Source organism: Hylobates moloch, unplaced genomic scaffold (assembly GCF_009828535.3).
Source record: "Hylobates moloch isolate HMO894 unplaced genomic scaffold, HMol_V3 SCAFFOLD_12, whole genome shotgun sequence".
NCBI classification, from domain to species: domain Eukaryota; kingdom Metazoa; phylum Chordata; class Mammalia; order Primates; family Hylobatidae; genus Hylobates; species Hylobates moloch.
In genome coordinates, this window is record NW_026652287.1 from 48,878,712 (window position 1) to 48,898,556 (window position 19,845).

Sequence of the window (19,845 nt, forward strand, 5' to 3'; positions counted from 1 at the left end):
CTCCCTGCCTACTGGCTTCCCTTGCTGTGGTCCTACTGTCTCTGTCTCCACTACAGGGATGCTGGGACCCCCGGGACCCTGCCAGAGAGGAGGCAACCTCAGGGAATCTGTATCCTTACTTTCCCTCTCTCCCCGCCTGCCAGGGGTGAATTAATTCCCTGAGCTTGTCAAGAGCTTCAGCAGAGTCTAGTGCTCTACAGATTTGGGGTTTGGGCCCCTGGCTGTTGAAATTGACAGGAGAGCAGCCCTGCCATTGCCCCCAGGGACGGAAGAGGCTGCCTTGACATGCCCCATCACCTTCATTCTTCTCCAACTGGGTCATTTGCCCAACTAAATGTCCTTTAAAATAATTTTTTAAAACCAACACACACACATGTATTTGTTTGTTTTAATTTTTATTTATTTTTATTTTTTGAGACAGGGTCTAGCTCTGTTGCCCAGGCTGGAGTGCAGTGGTGCGATTATGGCTCACTGCAGCTCAACCTCCCAGGAAGTAATATGCAAACATTTATGGTGCGACAACTGTGTGCCTGGCACCAAGGTACAAAGATAAATGAAGCTGGAAACCTTCTCCCATGGAGTACACGGTGGCAGGAAAGACACAAATATCAAAGTTAAAATTATGTCATGGTGGCCGGGCACAGTGGCTCACACCTGTAATCCCAGCACTTTGGGAGGCCAAGGTGGGTGGATCATGAGGTCAGCAGTTCAAGACCAGCCTGGCCAACATGGTGAAACCACGTTTCTACTAAAAATACAAAAATTAGCTGGGCATGGTGGCAGGTGCCTGTAGTCCCAGCTACCCAGGAGGCTGAGGCAGGAGAATCGCTTGAACCCAGGAGGCAGAGGTTGCAGTGAGCCGAGATCGTGCCACTGCACTCTAGCCTGGGTGACAGAGTGAGACTTCATCTCGAAAAAAAAAAAAAATTATGTCACGGTGTGATCGATGCTGAGCTAGCACAGAGGGTGGCAGGACCAGGAAAAGTCCATCGAAGTTGGTGGCGGAAGTCATAAGGATTAGTAACTCCAACCAGTCAGAAGATCAGAGAAAAGGTGCTACAAGTAGACAGAACAGAGCCTTGAAGATGGCTTCAGAGGGATATGGTGGAACGAGCCTGAATGAAGTCTAGTAAGCCAGGGACATGAGGCAAGGAGGGGACAAAGATAGAAGAGGGTGTGGAGAGGTGGCTGAGGACAGCTTAAGGAGGCTTGGAGGGTGGTCGAATGAGCTGTGGCTTCCTCTTGATGTCTGGCTAGTCACCAGAGGGTTTAAATCCTTGTAATCCCAGCACTTTGGGAGGCTGAGGCAGGAGGATCACTTGAGGCCAGGAGTTCGAGACCAGTCTGGGAAACATAATGAGACCCCCCCATCTCTACCAACAATTATTTACAAATTAAAGATAAATAAATAAATCCTATGAGCGACATGTTCAGCCACCTGAGGGAGGATGGGGGGAGGTGATGACTGAACAGCTTCAACCAACTCAGAAGAGCCAGTTGTTGGCGTCTGAAAATTTTTGCAACCTGGTTGTTGAACACAGCTCTGATTAAAAGTAAATTGTATGAAATTACAATGAAATAAATTAAGGGAATCTAGGACTGAGCTCTGTCTTTTCACTTCTGTCATGATTGAAAGGTTCATCTATGATTCTTAGCATTATTTTCAGCACCTACCAATTGATGACGGGTCTTCTGTAAATACAGATTATAAAGAGATTGATTCTTCTATCTGAAAGTCTCAGAAGTTCTTAGAGACAAATAATTTTCTTAAAGATTAAGCAGGTGAGAAAGTAATGAACCCTAGAAGCTTAAAACTGTAATAACTGCTTAAAATGTGTCACTTCTCAATTATTTCATATATATTTTACCATTGTCTGTGCTTTTGAGTTTATGACTATTGCATGTGTACTGTGGAAATACTCCATATACAGCACATCAGCAGGCTTCAACCTTTTTGGCACCAGGGACCAGTTTCATGGAAGACAATTTTTCCATGGACTGGGATTGGGGGATGGTTTCAGGATGATTCAGGCACACGACATTTATTGTGCACTTTATTTCTATTATTATTACATTATAATATATAATGAGGTAATTATACAACTCACCATCATGTAGAATCAGTGGGAGCCCTGAGCTTGTTTTCCTGCAACTGGACTGTCCCATCTGAGGGTGATGGGAGACAGTAATAGATATCAGGCATGAGATTCTCATAAGGAGCACCCAACCCAGATTCCTCACGTGCACAGTTCACAATAGGGTTCACGCTCCTATAGGAATCTAATGCCAGCGTGCCACCATTGATCCGTCTGACAGGAGGCAGAGCTCAAGTGATAATGCTCACCCCACTCCACCCCTTCCGCCACTCTCCTGCTGTGTGGCCCAGATCTAACAGGCCACAGACCGGTCCCAGCTGGGGCTTGGGGAACCCCTGTCTTATGGGACACAACAAAACAATTGCTGAAGAAGAAATATAACCTTGGCATCTTCTTCAGTTGTGAGACTATTGTGACCGTGTCTGTGGGTGGCTGAGCTGTTATGTAGCTGCGAGGACTGGAGTAACTGAGGTCACTCACACTCATGACCTGGGTTCTGCCACTGCTTCCTCCACCATCTCACATCACAGCCGCTTGGGATCTCTGTTGACTCTTTGAAAGCATGGGTGGATGTGGATTCACAAAGACATTTTCCAGCAAGAAGGCTCAGAGAGGGGACTTAAACTGGAAAACTTAGGCCTAGAAATGGCCACAAGACTGGCACTGAAACGGTATGCCTGTGCTCAAGGATTAGGATGCCCCCAAGGAGATATCACTTGGGGAAAACCATTGATGATTATGTCTATGGAATTACAGAAATGCCAAATATATAACCCAAGAAACTTGGTGTGCACTCAATGACAAAGCATGGGAGGGAGACCCTCTCACTTCTATCTAGATGTTTGTGATGTATGGGTAGCTTTGGCCACCGAGTGCTCCTACCATCAACAAGAGCTTCAAGACAGGCTTGTTGGGGCCCTGAGTCCTTTTACCCTAGTCTTTCAGCTCTTGCTAAGAAGAATCCCAGCTGAGTGTGGTGGCTCACATCCATAAACCCAGCACTTTAGGAGGCCAAGGCAGGCGGATCACTTGAGGCCAGGAGTTCGAGACCAGCCTGGCCAACATGGTGAAACACCATCTCTACCATAAATACAAAAAATAGCCAGCCATGGTGACACACACTTGTAATCCCAGCTATATGGGAGGCTGAGGAAGGAGAATCACTTGAACCTGGGAGGCAGAGGCTGCAGTGAGCTGAGATTGTGCCACTGCACTCCAGTCTGGATGACAATAGTGAGACCTTGCCCCCACCTCCCACACACACACACACACACACACACACGAAACTGAAATGATTGTAGGCGCTCCCACAGTGCCTACATGCATTGGGTTTCTCTCCAGAATGAGATCTTCCATGTATTCAAAATGAACTGGGAGAGTCAAAGGATTTCCCACCCACCTTGCATTTGTAAGGTCCATCTCCACTGTGCATTTTCACGTCTTTGAAGGTTTTGGGGGGAAGTGAATGTTTTCTGAAATTCCTAACATTCATAGAAGTTTTCTCCACTGAGAGGCCTTTCATGTGTTTGAAAGGAGTGGTGAAAATGAAAGGCATTCCCACATGGCTTACACGTATATGCCTTCTGTCTACATTCTGGATATTCACAGGGTTTGCATCCAAGGGGATCTCTGATGTGCCTTTCAGTGGATGAACAGCCTACGCCGACCTCTCCACACACATGGTTTTCAGGTGGCTTTACTCCAGGAGGTGTTTTCTTATTCAGATTATGACCTGGAATCTGGCTGAAGACTTCTCCACATTGACTACCTTCTTTATTTTCACAGGGTCTCTCTACCATATGATTTCTGTACAAAATAAGTACATTATTAAGTATTTTTTATAAATAATGTATTTGTTATTGATGGGTATTGGATTTATGCGGAGTTTTCTGGAGACAGGGTCTCACTCACTCATTTGCCAGGCTGGAGTGCAGTGGTGCGATCTTGGCTCACTGCAACCTCCGCCTCCCAGGTTCAAGCGATTCTCCTGCCTCAGCCTCCTAAATAGCTGGGATTGCAGGCATCCACCACCACACGTGGCTAATTTTTGTATTTTTAGTAGATTTGGGGTTTCACCATGTTGGCCAGGCTGGTCTCAAACTCCTGACCTCAAGTGATCCATCTGCCTCAGCTTCCTAGATTTATGTTTTTAACATCATCAGTGGAAGCGTTGGTAGGATTTCTAACCTTTTCCATTGTTTGGCCATGAATGGATTGAACAGTCTGCAAGAGTGCCCAACTACAGCTGCTATGAAAATAGAGATATTAACATGGGGTTTCTTCTTTTTTTTAAGACAGGGTCTAGCTCTGTCACCCAGGCTAGAGTGCAATGGCACAATCTTGGCTCACTGCAACCTCTACCTCCCAGGCTCAAGCAATCCTCCCACCTCAGCCTCCCAAGTAAGGGGGACTACAGGACTACAGGTGTGTGTGCTGGCACACCCAGGTAATTTTTTTTTTTTTTTGGTAGAGAACAGATCTCCTTATGTTGCCCAGGCTGGTCTCAAACTCCTGACCTCAAGCAATCCACCCTTCTTGGCCTCCCAAAGTGCTGGGATTATAGGTGTGAGCCACTGCACCTAGCCTATATGTGGTTTCATAATAGTGTTTCCATGTTAACTATTTTTGCAAATATATATATGTCTCATTTAAGTATATATTTATGGAGGAAGTTTTCTAAGAATAAACAAATTGAAACTGGGCTTGTTTTTAGAATTTCCTGACAGTCTACGACTCTCTTGACGGACACTGCTTTCTCTTGAAAATTACCTTAAATTTCTCCCAGGATTTTGGTACAGATCTTCAATGTTCTCATCTTCCCATTTCTTTCCTAAAATGCAGATAGAGAAAAATCATTATGAATTATTACAAAATTATTTTAAAATTATTGAATTCTAGGTTCATGGTACACAGTGACCATGGTACACTGGAGTGCAATGGCACAATCTTGGCTCACTGCCACCTCTACCTCCCAGGCTCAAGCAATCCTCCCACCTCAGCCTCCCAAGTTAGCGGAGGCTACAAGTGTACACCAGCACACCAGCTAATTTTTTTGCTTATTTATTTATCAAAGTATTTCCTTTCTACATTCCAAATAATTGAACAGCATTGATGAGTAAGAAAGACTTGTTCTCTAAATGACTAAGAAATGTTGTCACCCTTAACTACAGAGGCCAGCATCCTGATGGTTTCCCGCATCACATCTCTGTAGAGTTTCGTCTGGGAAGGACCCAGCAAAGCCCACTCCTCTAGGGTGAGGTTGACAGCCACATCCTCAAAGGCCGGAGTCCTGAAGCATCCACATGTGTAGAAGAGGATGGTGAGACAGACGGCCCTGGGTATCTGTAATTACCACATAAGAAGTTCACATGATTCCGTGTTCTCCAAACATTTCTTCTATGACTTGGTTATCACACCTCTTACTCTGTGTGTACTTACTTCCTCTCACATAGCAATTCCGATGCTAGAATTGAGTTATTTGGTAAAGCAACCATGAAACAGGAATACAGCTCTCCTTGGCGGGTCCAGGGAGTAGGATGTACTGCCTGGGTCACCATAATTTCTCTTCACACAGTGGGTCTGTAGCACTTGTCATAAAAGTCCTACCACCTAGTGTGCAGAAGAGAGTTAACATTAGGAGTCCTGAAACTCCATATCCTTAGAAATGTTTGTTCACAAAGTTCGATCTTTGATAACATATGGGATATGAAATTTGGATGGGAGACCATGAACCCAACTGATAAGTGAGTCATATAATTTCCTGAAACTGAAACCCATAAGCAAAAACCTCTTTGGAAGCAGTAAAGGGGTAGGAAAACCTAAATTTTAATTGATGAATTCCTGGAGATAGTGTGAACAAATTTGAGAGTAAAACGCCAGGAGGCCAGACCTAAAGGATCCCCACTAATTAGTGACATGCACCTCCAAAAATCCTACCAGTTGTCCCAGTGAAGATGAGGGAAAAACTGCTTCCTGCTTTTGGCAGAAGATGTGAAAGATTAGCCATTTTGAAATATGCCCAGAGAATGCTATTCTTCTTAACATCTCCTGCCTTCAAAAGAAACTATTTCCCAAAGCCTACCAACTGGGATGCTGGCAGAGCTGACCTCGTGAAGCAAGAGAAACACCCAATTCCACCCACTTCAATGTCCCTGCCACAACTAGGGAAGGGTGAGGATGAGAAGTACTTAAGAAAGCTACAACCCAGAAACCCAGGAATCCAAAAAATGAGGCCAAACTATAGGTCAATGGAATGCTTCCCCACACCCCACACCTTACTGCCACTTCAAGAGGGCTCCTGTATTACAACAGCAGAAAACAAGTGAGACAGCTGCATGCCTTACGCCTCATTTATGAAGTCACTACGGGCACACATACAAGCTGAATAACTTGATGAAGTTTGCATATTTTCTAGAAACACACAACACATGACAAAGTCATAAAGAAAGAAAAAATTGGGCCAGGTGTGGTGGCTCATGCCTGCAATCCCAGCACTTTGGGAGGCTGAGGCAGGCAGATCACGAGGTCAGGACATCGAGACCATCCTGGCTAACACGGTGAAACCCCATCTCTACTAAAAATACAAAAAAATTAGCTGGGCATGGTGGTGGGCACCTGTAGTCCCAGCTACTCGGGGGGCTGAGGCAGGAGAATGGCGTGAACCCGGGAGGCAGAGCTTGCAGTAAGCCAAGATCGCACCACTGCACTCCAGCCTGGGCGACAGAGACTCTGCCAAAAAAACAAAAAAAAAAACAAGAAAGAAAGAAAGAAAGAAAGAAAGGAAGGAAGGAAGGAAGGAAGGAAGGAAGAAAGAAAGAAAGAAAGAAAGAAAGAATTGGAGCAGAACTACAACTAATAAGGAGATTGATGCAGTAATCAAAACCCCTCAACTCACGAAAGCCCAGCACCATATAGTTTCAGCTATGAAACAGACCAAACACTTCAGGAAGATTAACACCAATCCTCAAACTCTTCCAAAAACTTTAGGAGGTAGGAACATATCCTAGTTTATTCCTTGAGGCCCCGAAATTGTGCTGACAATAAAGACAATGATACAATGTTTGATTTTCAAACAAATATCCCTTATGATTATTGATGCAACAATCCTCAAATAAATACTCCAAGGTACAGGAATCAAAACAGTGTGGTACTGGCATAAAGACAGAGATATACATCACTAGAACAGATACAGGGGCCAAGAAAGATACCTACATATATGTGGTAAAGTGATTTTTGACAAGAATGTCTAGATAATGCAACGGAAAAGTGCTGCTCTATTTTAAAAAATGTTGCTGGGAAAACTGGATAGCCACGTGTGAAAAAATAAAGTTGGACCCATAATTTATATAACATAGAAAAATGAAATAAAAATGGATTAAAGACTTAAAGGGACCAGCTCTAACCAAACAACTCTTAGAAGAAAGTGTTAAACAAAACTTATGAGAGGCCACTGTTTTGGACTGAGCTCCTGCACTAGGCCCCAACAGACCAGAACAAACCAAAATGGAGTCACTCAGGCTAATACCACATAATCAAACTGAACCTTTAAGGAAGCAGGCAAATCCTCAAATGCACCAGTTTTTCCTGAGAGCAGGAGAGTCACAACCACCAATAAAAAAAACAAAAACAAACAAAAAAACAAACAAAAAAACAAAAAAACAAAACCCAGCCAACCTGAGCTGGCATAATATATAATAAGGATGCTTACAATAAAAGTAACCTAATGATTTTTTAAATTGTTCTGTCTTGTTGTTCCTGTTACAAGAATCACCTATTCCATTATACAAAGCAGGAGTTCTTATTCTATTTTATAAAATGGGATGCTTCTTCAATTCAGGAATTGCGAATAAAAGCTAAGTAGATCTTTAAATTTGTTTTAACTTTTTTTAAACCTAAGGCAAATGTTTAACTCACCCTTAGCCAGAATACAAGGCCTTCTTTATTTCCCTCCGAAGAAGAGGCAGACCTTAGGATAAAGCTTTCTTCTGGTCTCTGTCATCTCCCTGCCAACCACCACCATCAACACCATCACCTTCTCTCTAATCTTGTTTGCTCCTCCCTGTGAAAGAGTCATTCCTAACCTTTGAGGTGTTTTTTCTTTTTCTTTCTTTTTTTTTTTTGAGACTGAGTCTTGCTCTATGGCCCAGGCTGGAGGCAGTGATGCGATCTCAGCTCACTCCAACCTCTGCCCACCCTGGGATTCAAGCAATTCTCCTGCCTCAGCCTCCTGAGTAGCTGGAATTACAGGTTTCTGCCACCACGCCCAGCTAATTTTTGTATTTTTAGTAGAGACGGAGTTTTGCCATGTTACTCAGGATGGTCTTGAACTCCTGACTTCAAGTGATCCACCTGCCTCAGCCTCCCAAAGAGCTGGGATTACAGGCGCGAGCCACCATGCCCAGCTGAGATGCTTTTTCAAGAGTCGCCTTAACATGAAGTCACTGTGTGAGGGTTTTGGCTCTCGAGTCAACATTATTCACTTACTTTTAAAGGAGAAAATACTCAGAGTTTGAAGAAACCAACAAAATCCCTCAAACTCAGTGTTTATATAGATGGGCAGGGAAGACAAATTGTAAGGCACTTGTATTTTATGTAGCACAACAAGAGAAGCACAAGTATCTATCTCTTTCAGACAATAAAGATGTGTCATTTAATTATTATTTCCATGACAATACACGGTTGAATAAATCATTATATTTGAATGCTTCTTGGTGTTGCCAAGTCCTGACCCACAGGATTTTGTATTCATCTCTGAAGTCCAGGTACCAGGAAAGAGAAGTTATTCACCGTCACAAGTTCTCACTCCGGAAAGAAGAAGAACGGATGTTTTAATGAATCTTTATAATTTACCAATTTAACTATGACACTTTATGGTGGAAATGTATTCATTTCGCTGCAGCCATAATGGAAGAGTGATTTTCCTTGGTTTGCTGAGATTCTCAGCCCCAGTAGCCTTCTCAAGGCTAAGCCCTGGAATTCCATTTGAAATCACCCAAAAGAAAAGAACAAATCTGAGAAAAGTATCACACGCCATCTGGGCAAGACAAAATGTAAATTAAAAACTTTATCGGATGATGAGTGGCTCATGCCTGTAATCTGAGCACTTTGGGAGGCCAGCAGGTGGATCATTTGAGGTCAGAAGTTCAAGACCAGCCTGGCAAACATGGTGAAACACCATCTCAACTAAAAATACAAAAATTAGTCAGGTGTGGTGGCAGGAGCCTGTAATCCCAGCTACTCGGGAGGCTGAGGCGGGAGAATCACTTGAACCCAGGAGGCGGAGGTTGCAGTGAGCCGAGATGGCACCACTGCACTCCAGGCTGGGCAACAGGTCAAGACTCCGTCTAAAAAAAAAAAAAAAACTTAAATGGGTGAAATATAAGGCTAGACATTTCCTTTTTTTTTCCTGAAATACACCTCTTTCTTGCCTCCTTGGATATATTCTATCTTATCTATCAAACTCTACTAATAGAATCCATTTAACATTAAAAACTGAGGTTCAGGCCGGGCACAGTGGCTGACCCCTGTAATCCCAGCACTTTGGGAGTTTGAGGCAGGAAGATCGCTTGAGCCCAGGAGTTTGAGGTCAGCCTGGGCAATGTAGCGAGACCCTGACTCTATTATAAGTCAGTAAGTAAGTGAAAAAAAAAAATTTTCAAGGTGACAAACCCAGGGAGGGCTAGGGCAAACTGGAATAAAGACAAGTCTGACTCAAGTGTCAGGTCAGGTCATCCTACATAACCTCGGACATGCCCCAAACCCTATGCTGCCCACATGTATACTCAGTGACCACCCTCCCAGAAGACACTGCATTGTGTGCATTTCAGCTTTTTGCACCACCTCAGTGAGGGTGGTTTTCCTGTCCTTAGCCATAGTTTCCTCCCTTCACTAGGCTAAGAGGATTCAAAGGACAGGGATCATTCCAGTCTTTTCCCTTCAATAGCAGCATCTGAGTGGCTGACCAGAGAGGTATTTCCAAGAAGTGAAAACTGGGCTTGGGGTGAGAAAAGCTAAATGTCCTAAGGGGTTTCCTTTTAGATGACAGAGGGAGATATCAGGAGACTCCTCCCTCCCGGGAGGTAGGGGGAGGGGGTGCGCCCAGCAGCTCCCCTGAGAGGCCCCACAGGCACATCTCAGGCTGTCCTCTGGGAAGAGATGACCCAGGAGCTGATATTCATGACCCTCCAAGAGACCCGGCAGCTTGTGGGCATCTTAGATCAGCCCCAGGCAGTTCTGAAACCCAGGACCAGGAAAAGATAAGAGGGTGGGCTGAGGTCACAGCACCCTGTAACGTTTCCAAAAGGGAACTGTCAGGCTTCTGAGCCAAAGCTCAGCCATTGTAACCCCTGTGACCTGCACATATATGTCCAGATGGCCTGCAGGAGCCAAAAAGTCTGGAGCAGCCAAAAAACAACAAAGAAGTGAAACAGCCAATTCTTGCCTTAATTAACCCACCTACGACATTCCACCGTTATGATTTGTTCCTGCCCTGCCCCAACTGATCAATCGACCCTGTGACAGTCTCCTGGACAATGAGTCCCATCATCTCTCTACCATGCACCTTGTGACCCCCTCCTCTGCTGACAACAGATAACCACCTTTAACTGTAACTTTCCATGGCCTACCCCAACCCTATAAAGCTGCCCCTCTCCTATCTCCCTTCGCTGACTCTCTTTTCGGACTTAGCCCACTTGCACCCAAGTAAATTAACAGCCTTGTTGCTCACACAAAGCCTGTTTAGGTGGTCTTCTATACGGACATGCGTGACATTTGGTGCCAAAATCTGGGACGGGGGACTCTTTCGCGAGACTGGTCCCCTGTCCTGGCCCTCACTCTGTGAGGAGATCCACCTACGACCTCGGGTCCTCAGACCAGCCCAAGGAACATCTCACCAATTTCAAATCTGGTAAGTGGTCTCTTCACTCTTTTCTCCAGCCTCTCTCACTACCCTCCAATCTCCCTGTCCAGTCTTTTTCTTCTCTAGTAGAAACAAAGGAGACACATTTTATCCGTGGACCCAAAACCCCACTTCCCTTGGTGTCTAGTTACTGCCGGGACGCCTGCCTAATTATTCACCCACATTCCACTGGTGTCTGATCACCGTGGGGATGCCTGCCTTGGTCATTCACCCACATTCCCATGGTGGCAAGTCAATTGTGGGGACGCCTGCTTTGGCTGCTCATCCCCGCCCTTCTCCGTATCTCTACTTTTCTCTTTAAACTTACCTCCTTCACTTTGGCAACCTTCTGCCCTCCATTCCTCCCTCTTCCCCCTTAGCCTGTGTACTTCAAAACTTCTCTTAAACTAACACCTGATCTAAAACTAAAACATCTTATTTTCCTCTGCAATACTGCTTGATCCCAATATAAACTTGACAATGGTTCCAAATGGCCAGAAAACGGCACTTTTGATTTCTCCATCCTACAAGACCTAGATAATTTTTGTTGAAAAATGGGCAAATGGTCTGAGGTGCCCTACGTCCAGGCATTTTTTACACTTTGCTCCCTCCCAAGCCTCTGCTCCCAATGCGACCCATCCCAAATTTTTCTTCTTTCTCTCCTGTCCGTTCCTTCAGTCTCTATCCCAACCTCAGAGTCCTCTGAATCCCCCCTTTTCTTCTCTGACCTCTCTCCCCCTCCGCAGGCCACTCCTCGGCAGGCTGAATCAAGTCCCAATTCTTCCTCAGCCTCCTCTCCCCCATCTTATAATTCTTCTATCACCTCCCCTCCTCAAACTTGGTACGGCTTACAGTTTCATTCCATGACTAGCTCTCCCCCACCTGCCCAACAATTTCCTCCTAGAGAGGTGGCTGGAGCTGACCACACAGTAAAGGTTCATGTACCTTTTTCTCTATCAGACCTTTCCCAAATCAGTCCGTGTCTTGGCTCTTTCTCATCAGACCCCACTAAATATATACAGGAATTCCAATATTTGACTCAGTCCTACAATTTAACCTGCAGTGACCTAAATGTCATCCTGACCTCTACCCTCTCCCCAGATGAGCAGGAAAGAGTTTATACCCTGGCCCAATCTCACACTAACACGCACCGGCATCATGAGCCAGACCTCCAAGAAGGCATCAGGGCAGTTCCCTGAGAGGATCCCTGATGGGAATACCAGACAGGCTCCCCAGGTATAGCTAGGCGAGATTACATGGTCTCTTGCCTAGCTGAAGGGCTGAAAAAGGCAGCATACAAAGCTGTTAATTATGACAAGCTTAAAGAAGCCACCCAAGGTAAAGACGAAAATCCAGCCCAGTTCATGGCCCATTTGGTGGCTACCCTTAGACACGTTACAGCCCTAGACCCTGAAGGGCCAGAAGGCCATCTTATTCTCAATGTGCATTTTATCACTCAGTCAGCTCCTGACATTTTTACAAAAAAAGCTTCAAAGATTGGAATCTGGCCCTCAAATCCCACAACAGGAATTAATCAATCTCGCCTTCAAGGTGTTCAACAATAGAGAAGAGGCAGCCAAGCAGCAACGTATTTCAGAGCTGCAATCGCTTGCCTCTGCTGTAAGACAAACCCCAGCCATGCCTTTGGCACACAAAAACTTCAGAACAACCAAACCACAGCCTCTAGGCACTCCTTTAAAACCATCTCATGGACCTTGCTTCAAGTGCCACAAAACTGGCCACTGGGCCAAGGAATGCCTGCAGCCCGGGATTCCTCCGAAGCCTGTCCCACCTGTGCGGGACCCCACTGGAAATCGGACTGTCCAACTAATATCACAGCCAATTCTAGGGCCCCTGGAGCTCTGGCTCAAAGCTCTCTGGCTGATTCCTTCCCAGATCTCCTCGGCTTAGTGGCTGAAGACTGATGCTGCCCGATCGCCTCAGAAGTCCCCTGGACCATCACAGATGCCGAGCTTTGGGTAACTCTTACAGTGGAGGGTAAGTCCATCCCCTTTTTAATCGATATGGCGGCTACCCACTCCACATTACCTTCTTTTCAAGGGCCTGTTTCCTTTGCCCCCATAACTGCTGTGGGTATTGACGGCCAAGCTTCTAAACCCCTTAAACCTCCCAGACTCTGGTGCCAACTTGGACAACATTCTTTTATTCACTCCTTTTTACTTATCCCCACCTGCCCAGTTCCTTTATTAGGCTGAGACATTTTAACCAAATTATCTGCTTCCCTTACTATTCCTGGGCTACAGCCACACCCCATTGCTGTCCTTTTCCCCAATTCAAGGCCTCTTTCGCATCCTCCCCTTGTAACTCCCCACCTTAATCCACAAGTGTGGGATACCTCTACTCCTTCTTTGGCAACCGACCATGCACTCCTTACCATTCCATTAAAACCTAATCACCCTTACCCTGCTCAACGCCAGTATCCCATCCCACAGCAGGCTTTAAGGGGAACTGAAGCCTGTTATCACTCACCTGTTCCAATATGGCCTTTTGAAGCCTACAAATTCTCCTTACAACTCCCCTATCCTACCCATCCAGAAACCGGACAAGTCCTAGAGGCTAGTTCAAGAACTTCGCCTCATAAATCAGGTTGTCCATCCCATCCATCCTGTTGTGCCAAACCCTATACTCTCCTCTCCTTGATACCCCCTTCCACAACTCTTTATTCTGTTATCCACCTCAAAGATGCCTTCCTTACCATCCCCTTGCATCCCTCCTCCCAACCTCTTTTCGCCTTTACTTGGACTGACCCTGACACCCACCAGTCCTAGCAACTCACCTGGACTGTCCTACCCCAAGGTTTCAGGGACAGCCCACACTACTTTTGTCAGGCCCTCTCTCATGACTTACTTTCTTTCTGCCCGTCTGCCTCCCACCTTATTCAATATGTTGAAGACCTTCTTCTTTGCAGCCCTTCTTACCAATCTTCCCAGAAGGACACTATGCTACTTCTTCAACATCTCTACTCAAAGGGGTACCGACTATCCCCTTCTAAAGCTCAAATTTCCTCCCCTAGTGTTCCATATCTCGACATAGTCCTCCAACAACATACACGCACTCTTCCTGCAGACTGTGTTCAGTTAATCTCCCAGACCCCAATCCCTACCACCAAACAACAACTCCTTTCCTTCTTAGGCGTTGTTGGACACTTCCGACTCTGGGTACCAGGTTTTGCCATTCTAACCAAACCACTTTACAAGTTCACCAAAGGTAATTCAGCTGATCCCATAGACCCTAAGTCATTTCCCCATTCTTCCTTTCATTCTCTCAAAAAGGCCCTAGAAACAACTCCCACACTAGCACTCCCTGACTTGTCCCAACCTGCTGCAGTTCTCACACAGGAGCCAGGCCCATGACCTACAGCCTTTCTATCCAAACAACTTGACCTCACAGTTCTAGTCTGGCCCTCATGTCTACATGTGGTGGCAGCTGCCACTTTAACACTTCTAGAGTCCCTCAAAATCACAAGCTATGCTCCACTTACCCTCTACAGTTCTCACAACCTTCAAGCATTAATATCCTTCTCGCTCCTTTCACACTTATTGTCTGCCCCTTGACATCTCCAGCTCTATTCACTCTTTATTGAAACCCCAACAGTAACTGTTGCCCATGGGCCAAATTTTAACCCAGCTTCTCACTTAGCACCCAATACAAGTCCTGAGCCATGTGACTGTATCTCCCAAATACACATAGCATCTTCCCCCTTTCCTCATATTTCTATTTTTCCAATCCCAAACCCAGACCACACTTGGTTTATTCATGGCAGTTCCTCTAAACCCAGTCAAATCTCACCAGCTAAAGCTGGTTATGCTGTCGTGTCCCATATCTCTATTATTGAGGCTGCTGCACTTCCTCCCTCCCTCCACTACTTCCCAACAAGCCAAACTGATTGCTTTAACTTGTGCACTCTCTGTCGCCAAAGGAATGCACATTAAAATTTATATTGACTCCAAATATACTTTCCACATCCTCCACAACCATGCTACCACTTGGACTGAAAAAGGTTTTCTCACCACACAAAGCTCTTCCATTATCAATACCTCTCTAATAAAGGCCCTCCTTAAGGCTGCTCTCTTGCTGGCCAAAGCTGGGGTCATTCATTGTAAAGGACACCAGAAACCAACTGATCTTATTGCTAAAGGAAATGCCTATGCCAACAGGACAGCAAAAGAAATAGCAAATGCCTCCACACCTGCAAATATTCCAGCCCTCACCCCAAAAGGCCAGTACTTTTCTTTCTTCTCTATCACCCCCACCTACTCCTCTTCTAACAAACCTGCTCTACCAGTCTTTTCCAACTCAGGGCAAGTGGTTCTTAGATCATGGAAAATTCGTTCTTCCTGCCTCACAAGTCCAGTTTACTCTCTCTTCCCTTCATGACCATTTCCATGTAGGATATAAGCCTCTGGCTGGCCTCCTACAGCCCCTCATTTCCTTCCCATCATGGAAATCCATCCTTAAAACCATCACCTCTCAATGCCCTGTCTGCCATGCCACCAACCCCTGAGGTTTTCTCAGGCCTCCTCCTTTTCCTACACATCAGGCTCATGGATTTCCTCCGACACGAGATTGGCAAATTGACTTTATTCATATGCCACGTGTCTGTAAATTTAAGTATCTCCTGGTTTGGGCCGATACCTTCACCAGATGGGTCGAGGCCTTTCCCACTAGCTCTGAAAAAGCTACTACAGTCATTTCTTCCCTTCTGACAGATATAATTCCCTGATTTGGCATCGCTACTTTCACAGTTTCTCAGGCTCTTGGTATTCAGAGGAACCTTCATACCCCCTACCATCCTCAATCTTCAGGAAATGTAGAACGGATGAATGGTCTTTTAAAAACACACCTCACCAAGCTCAGCCTCCAACTGAAAAAGGACTGGACAGTACTTTTACCACTTGCCCTCCTCGGAATTACGGCCGGTCCTTGAGATACCACAGGGTACAGTCCATTTTAACTTTTATATGGACTCACCTTCTTACTCAGCCCCGATGTTGTTCCAGACACCAGTGCCCTAGGCAACTATCTTCTAGTCCTCCAGCAGGCTAGACAGGAAATTAGCCAAGCTGCTAATCTTCTCTTGCCTACTACAGATTCCCAGCCATATGAAGACACCCTAGCTGGACGATCAGTCCTTGTCAAAAGTCTGACCCCTTAAACTCTACAGCCTCAATGGACCAGACCCTACCCGGTCATCTATAGCACACCAACTGCCGTCCATCTGCAGGACCCTCTCCGTTGGGTTCACCTTTCCGGAATAAAGCTGTGCCCATCAGACAGCCAGCCTGATCTCTCCTCTTCCTCCTGGAAGCCACAAGATTAGTCCGAGAGCCAATCAGACAAACAACCTACAACCCTTAAGCTCCTGGCAGCACCCAGTCAAGGCCATGCTTCCATGCAACACGCCTTCCAAACGGCCATCCCAGCATGCTTCCAAGCAGGCTTCATCCATTCCTCTGGACCCTAATCTCTTAGGACCTGCCGTCTATAAAAAGGATTATATCTTGAGACCCTATCCTCTAAAATTTTTTCCACACCCAAAACAAAAAATCTCTGGGACAAAAGTCTAAAACGCTTAGGCTGGCAACCATCAGATCCTCGTCCATGGTGTCCTCAAGCCTACTCTTATAGAAATGGACAACAGTACACGCATACGGGGCCAGTTTCACATATTTGGCAACCAGACCAGCATCCAGGACAACACAAAGTATGTCGTTGGTTGTTAGAGGGCTTGGGACATTTCACTCTTTGCCGGCCTCAGCTTAATCCAGGAAACAAAGATTATTTTCCTTATTATCTCTCCTGCATAGGATCTGCAATCAGAACTATTGCACTTCTCCATTCAGACCGCCACTCACACCTATGGGAAAATGGTAATATATCATCAGCTTAACAACAGGAAATACTATTCATATGAGGAAAATGGGGACAAAAGGCTTTGGTACATAAACCATTACTCCTTCCTTGGCCTAAAAACTCATTGCCACCTACATTAAAGCTAATATGCCTGATTACTGTTTTTAGAGAACTTATTTTATTAGGGCAGTTCCAAGCTCAAAAATACGCTAACTGGCACCTTGTTAGCTACACAAAAATGCACCTTAGACCCGAAACTTACTGGACGCATTATACAATTTTCTTTAAGCTCTCCACGCAGTCCCTGGTCACACTTGAAGCAGTCCGGAGAAACATCGGCCCTACCCCAGTAATCCCCGAAGGAACTTACACTTTTTTTTAAATCTTTTCCTATAACTTCATATTTTATAAATAAAAAGACAAAAATGTCAGGCCTCTGAGCTGAAGCTCAGCCATTGTAACCCCTGTGACCTGCACATATCCGTCCAGGTGGCCTGCAGGAGCCAAGAAGTCTGGAGCAGCCGAAAAACCACAAAGAAGTGAAACAGCCAGTTCCTGCCTTAACTAATGAACCCACCTTACGACATTCCACCATTATGACTTGTTCCTGCCCTGTCCCAACTGATCAATCAACCCTGTGACATTCTTCTCCTGGACAATGAGTCCCATCATCTCTCCACCATGCACCTTGTGACCCCCTCCTCCTCTGCTGAGGATAACCACCTTTAACTGTAACTTTCCATGCCTACCCAAGCCCTATAAAGCTGCCCCTCTCCTATCTCCCTTCACTGACTCTCTTTTCGGACTCAGCCCACTTGCACCCAAGTGAATTAACAGCCTTGTTGCTAACACAAAGTATGATTAGGTGTCTTCTATACGGACACGCGTGACAGGAACCTCAACCCAAAGGCAGTTTGATGAGGTGTCTAAGATAAAGGAGCGGCACAAAGGCTTTTTTAAACAGAGGCGTTTCATGTGGCTTTCCTTTCCTTTCCTTATATGTGAAAAGGTGACAGAAAAGAAATCTTCCTAAAAGAGTCAGCCACTGCTCTGTGGAACAATGATCAGTTAAATGCCACGTCGGTTTGAAACGTACAACAAAGGGACTAACAGTTGAGAACCACGTGGATTGCAGTGGAGACGCTGTCGTTAGAGAATGCGGGGAGGGAAATGTTCATTACAAGATTTACCGCCAGCCCCAAGGGGGAGCGAGGCTGGGGGACCCGGTCGCGGAGACCCGGCTTCGCACACCTTTTGGAAGACTCAGGGAGAAGCGGGGGCCGCCTGCGGGGGGAAAGGCAGGACTGGGGAGCCCACAGGCCATGGCTCCTCCCACAGGAACCCCAGGCCGGAGGCGGGATCCCCCCATGATCCTCCCGTGGCCCCCGCACAATCTGGGGAGACGCGGAGCTGCCCAGAGAGGGCTCTGGGGCGACAGTTACTGCGCAGGGACGGGACAGGACTCCCGGAGTCCCAGCTGCCGGCCCAGCCCCACCCTGCGGCCAAGGGGACCGAGGGCCGAGCTGCTCCAGGGGAACTCGGGTCCCAGACCCCGGAGTCGCCGCGGACAGGTCCAGGTCCCGCCACAGCCAGATCCGGCTGGTTCCACCAGCCCCTCCTCAGGTCTCGGGACGTCCGGCCCCGCACACTCAGCATTTCCGGCTTCCAGGTGTGCCGGCGTCCTCCCCTGGGCCTGCTCACGTCACAGAGGAGCGGCGACGGGGATTACCAGGGGGGCTGCGCGAGCAGCAAAGACCCCAAACCCCGAAAAACAAAGAAACCGCCAGAAACTAAAGCTCCCACAGCCAGCCACGTCCCCTGGCTACGGCTACGCTCCTGATTGGACAGTTAGTACGGCCCCTAGTGCCCCTGATTGGATACCGCTTCAGGTCCCGCCCCCTGGGGTTAGAATGACAGGAGACCGGAGAAGACACTTGGCTACGTGGAGCCCAGATGGGCGGTTCCTGGCCACTGGGCTTGTGTTTTCCTCGTGTCAGGATGTAAAAAGAAAAGTACAGGTTCTTCTTCAAAGACTTCCTTCTTCATCTAATTAAGAATAAATAGTGTTTGAAATGCTTGTTTTTTGGTGCCGTAAAGAAATAGCACTTGAACATTAATTTATTTAGCAAGGCCATTTTTACTTCCTGCAGAAAGGGTACACTCGCTAGCAGTTTTGCCACGAGCGTACACGGAGCAAAGGACACGGGGTCATTTATAACCTGAGGCGTCCACCCTACTGCTGTGTCCAGTTTCCATTGGCTGGAACGGGACTTCACATTCTCTATTTGTCCCGATTGGCTAGCAACTTAGAACATTTTAAAAGAAGCAAAGGTGGAGGAGAGCAAAGGAAAGAGGAAGTAACCTGTGGAATGCTGAGAAAGGTGAAAACACCTTCAAATAAGGAAGAGGAACAGGCTATGACTTAATGCTTGCTTGGACCAGTATAAGCATGCCAGGGCAAATATTTAGGCTAAATTGTGGGAGCTAAGAGCATAAAGTATATTGATTTCTTTATTATGGCTAGCAGATATTTAGAATGTTAACACAGGTCTTTGAATAAATTTTGCTTTTAAGAGAAGTTACTACTTATTCCTAATTGTATGGGAAGGAAAGTTTTTGAAGAAGAACCTCTACTTTACTTTTACAAACAATAATTTCTTTTAGAAGCAAAATTTATTTAAAGACTTGTACTAACATTCTTAAATATTTGCTAGCTGTAATAAATCATTGTACTTTATGTTCCTAGCTTTTACATTTTAGCTTAAATATTTGCTTTGGCATGCTTATACTAGTCTAACCAAGTATTAGGTCGTAGCTTGTTCTTTATTTGAAGGTGTTTTTCTTTTCTTAGCATTCTACAAGTTACTTCTTTCTTTTGTTTTCTTCTGCTTTTGCCTTTTTTGAAAAGTTCTAAGTTGCTAGCTAATCGGGATAAATACAGAGTGTGAGGTCTTGTTCTAGCTAATGGAAACTGGACAC

At 45.9% G+C, this 19,845-nt stretch overlaps 1 protein-coding gene and 1 long non-coding RNA gene across 3 annotated transcripts; one reads left to right on the forward strand and one right to left on the reverse strand.

Annotated features, from left to right (window-relative positions):
- Window positions 1–937: 937 nt before the first annotated feature.
- LOC131380833 (putative zinc finger protein 861) lies at window positions 938–17,358 on the reverse strand. Of its 2 annotated transcripts, XM_058425728.1 has the most exons (5): window positions 17,129–17,358; window positions 5,255–5,438; window positions 4,866–4,926; window positions 2,109–2,166; window positions 938–1,344 (listed from the first exon to the last, which is right to left on the reverse strand). In XM_058425728.1, exons 1-4 carry the CDS (start codon window positions 17,135–17,137, stop codon window positions 2,121–2,123), a joined length of 300 nt encoding a protein of 99 aa, XP_058281711.1. In that variant the 5' UTR covers window positions 17,138–17,358; the 3' UTR covers window positions 938–1,344; window positions 2,109–2,120. The 2 variants fall into 2 exon arrangements, with proteins under 2 accessions (XP_058281711.1, XP_058281710.1); XM_058425727.1 differs by lacking the exons at window positions 938–1,344; window positions 2,109–2,166 and adding an exon at window positions 3,517–3,902.
- Window positions 10,611–17,908, forward strand: LOC116478626 (uncharacterized). Its single transcript, XR_004250803.1, has 3 exons — window positions 10,611–11,001; window positions 12,889–12,990; window positions 16,104–17,908. It is a non-coding gene; the product is annotated as an uncharacterized LOC116478626 (long non-coding RNA).
- The last annotated feature ends 1,937 nt before the right edge of the window (window positions 17,909–19,845 follow it).

Coding starts and splice junctions, on each gene's coding strand:
- LOC131380833 (XM_058425727.1), bottom strand. Junction 4,927..5,254: donor GCTGGCCTCTGTAGTTAAGG/GTGACAACATTT, acceptor TCTGCATTTTAG/GAAAGAAATGGGAAGATGAG. Junction 3,903..4,865: donor AATCCTGGGAGAAATTTAAG/GTAATTTTCAAG, acceptor TATTTTGTACAG/AAATCATATGGTAGAGAGAC.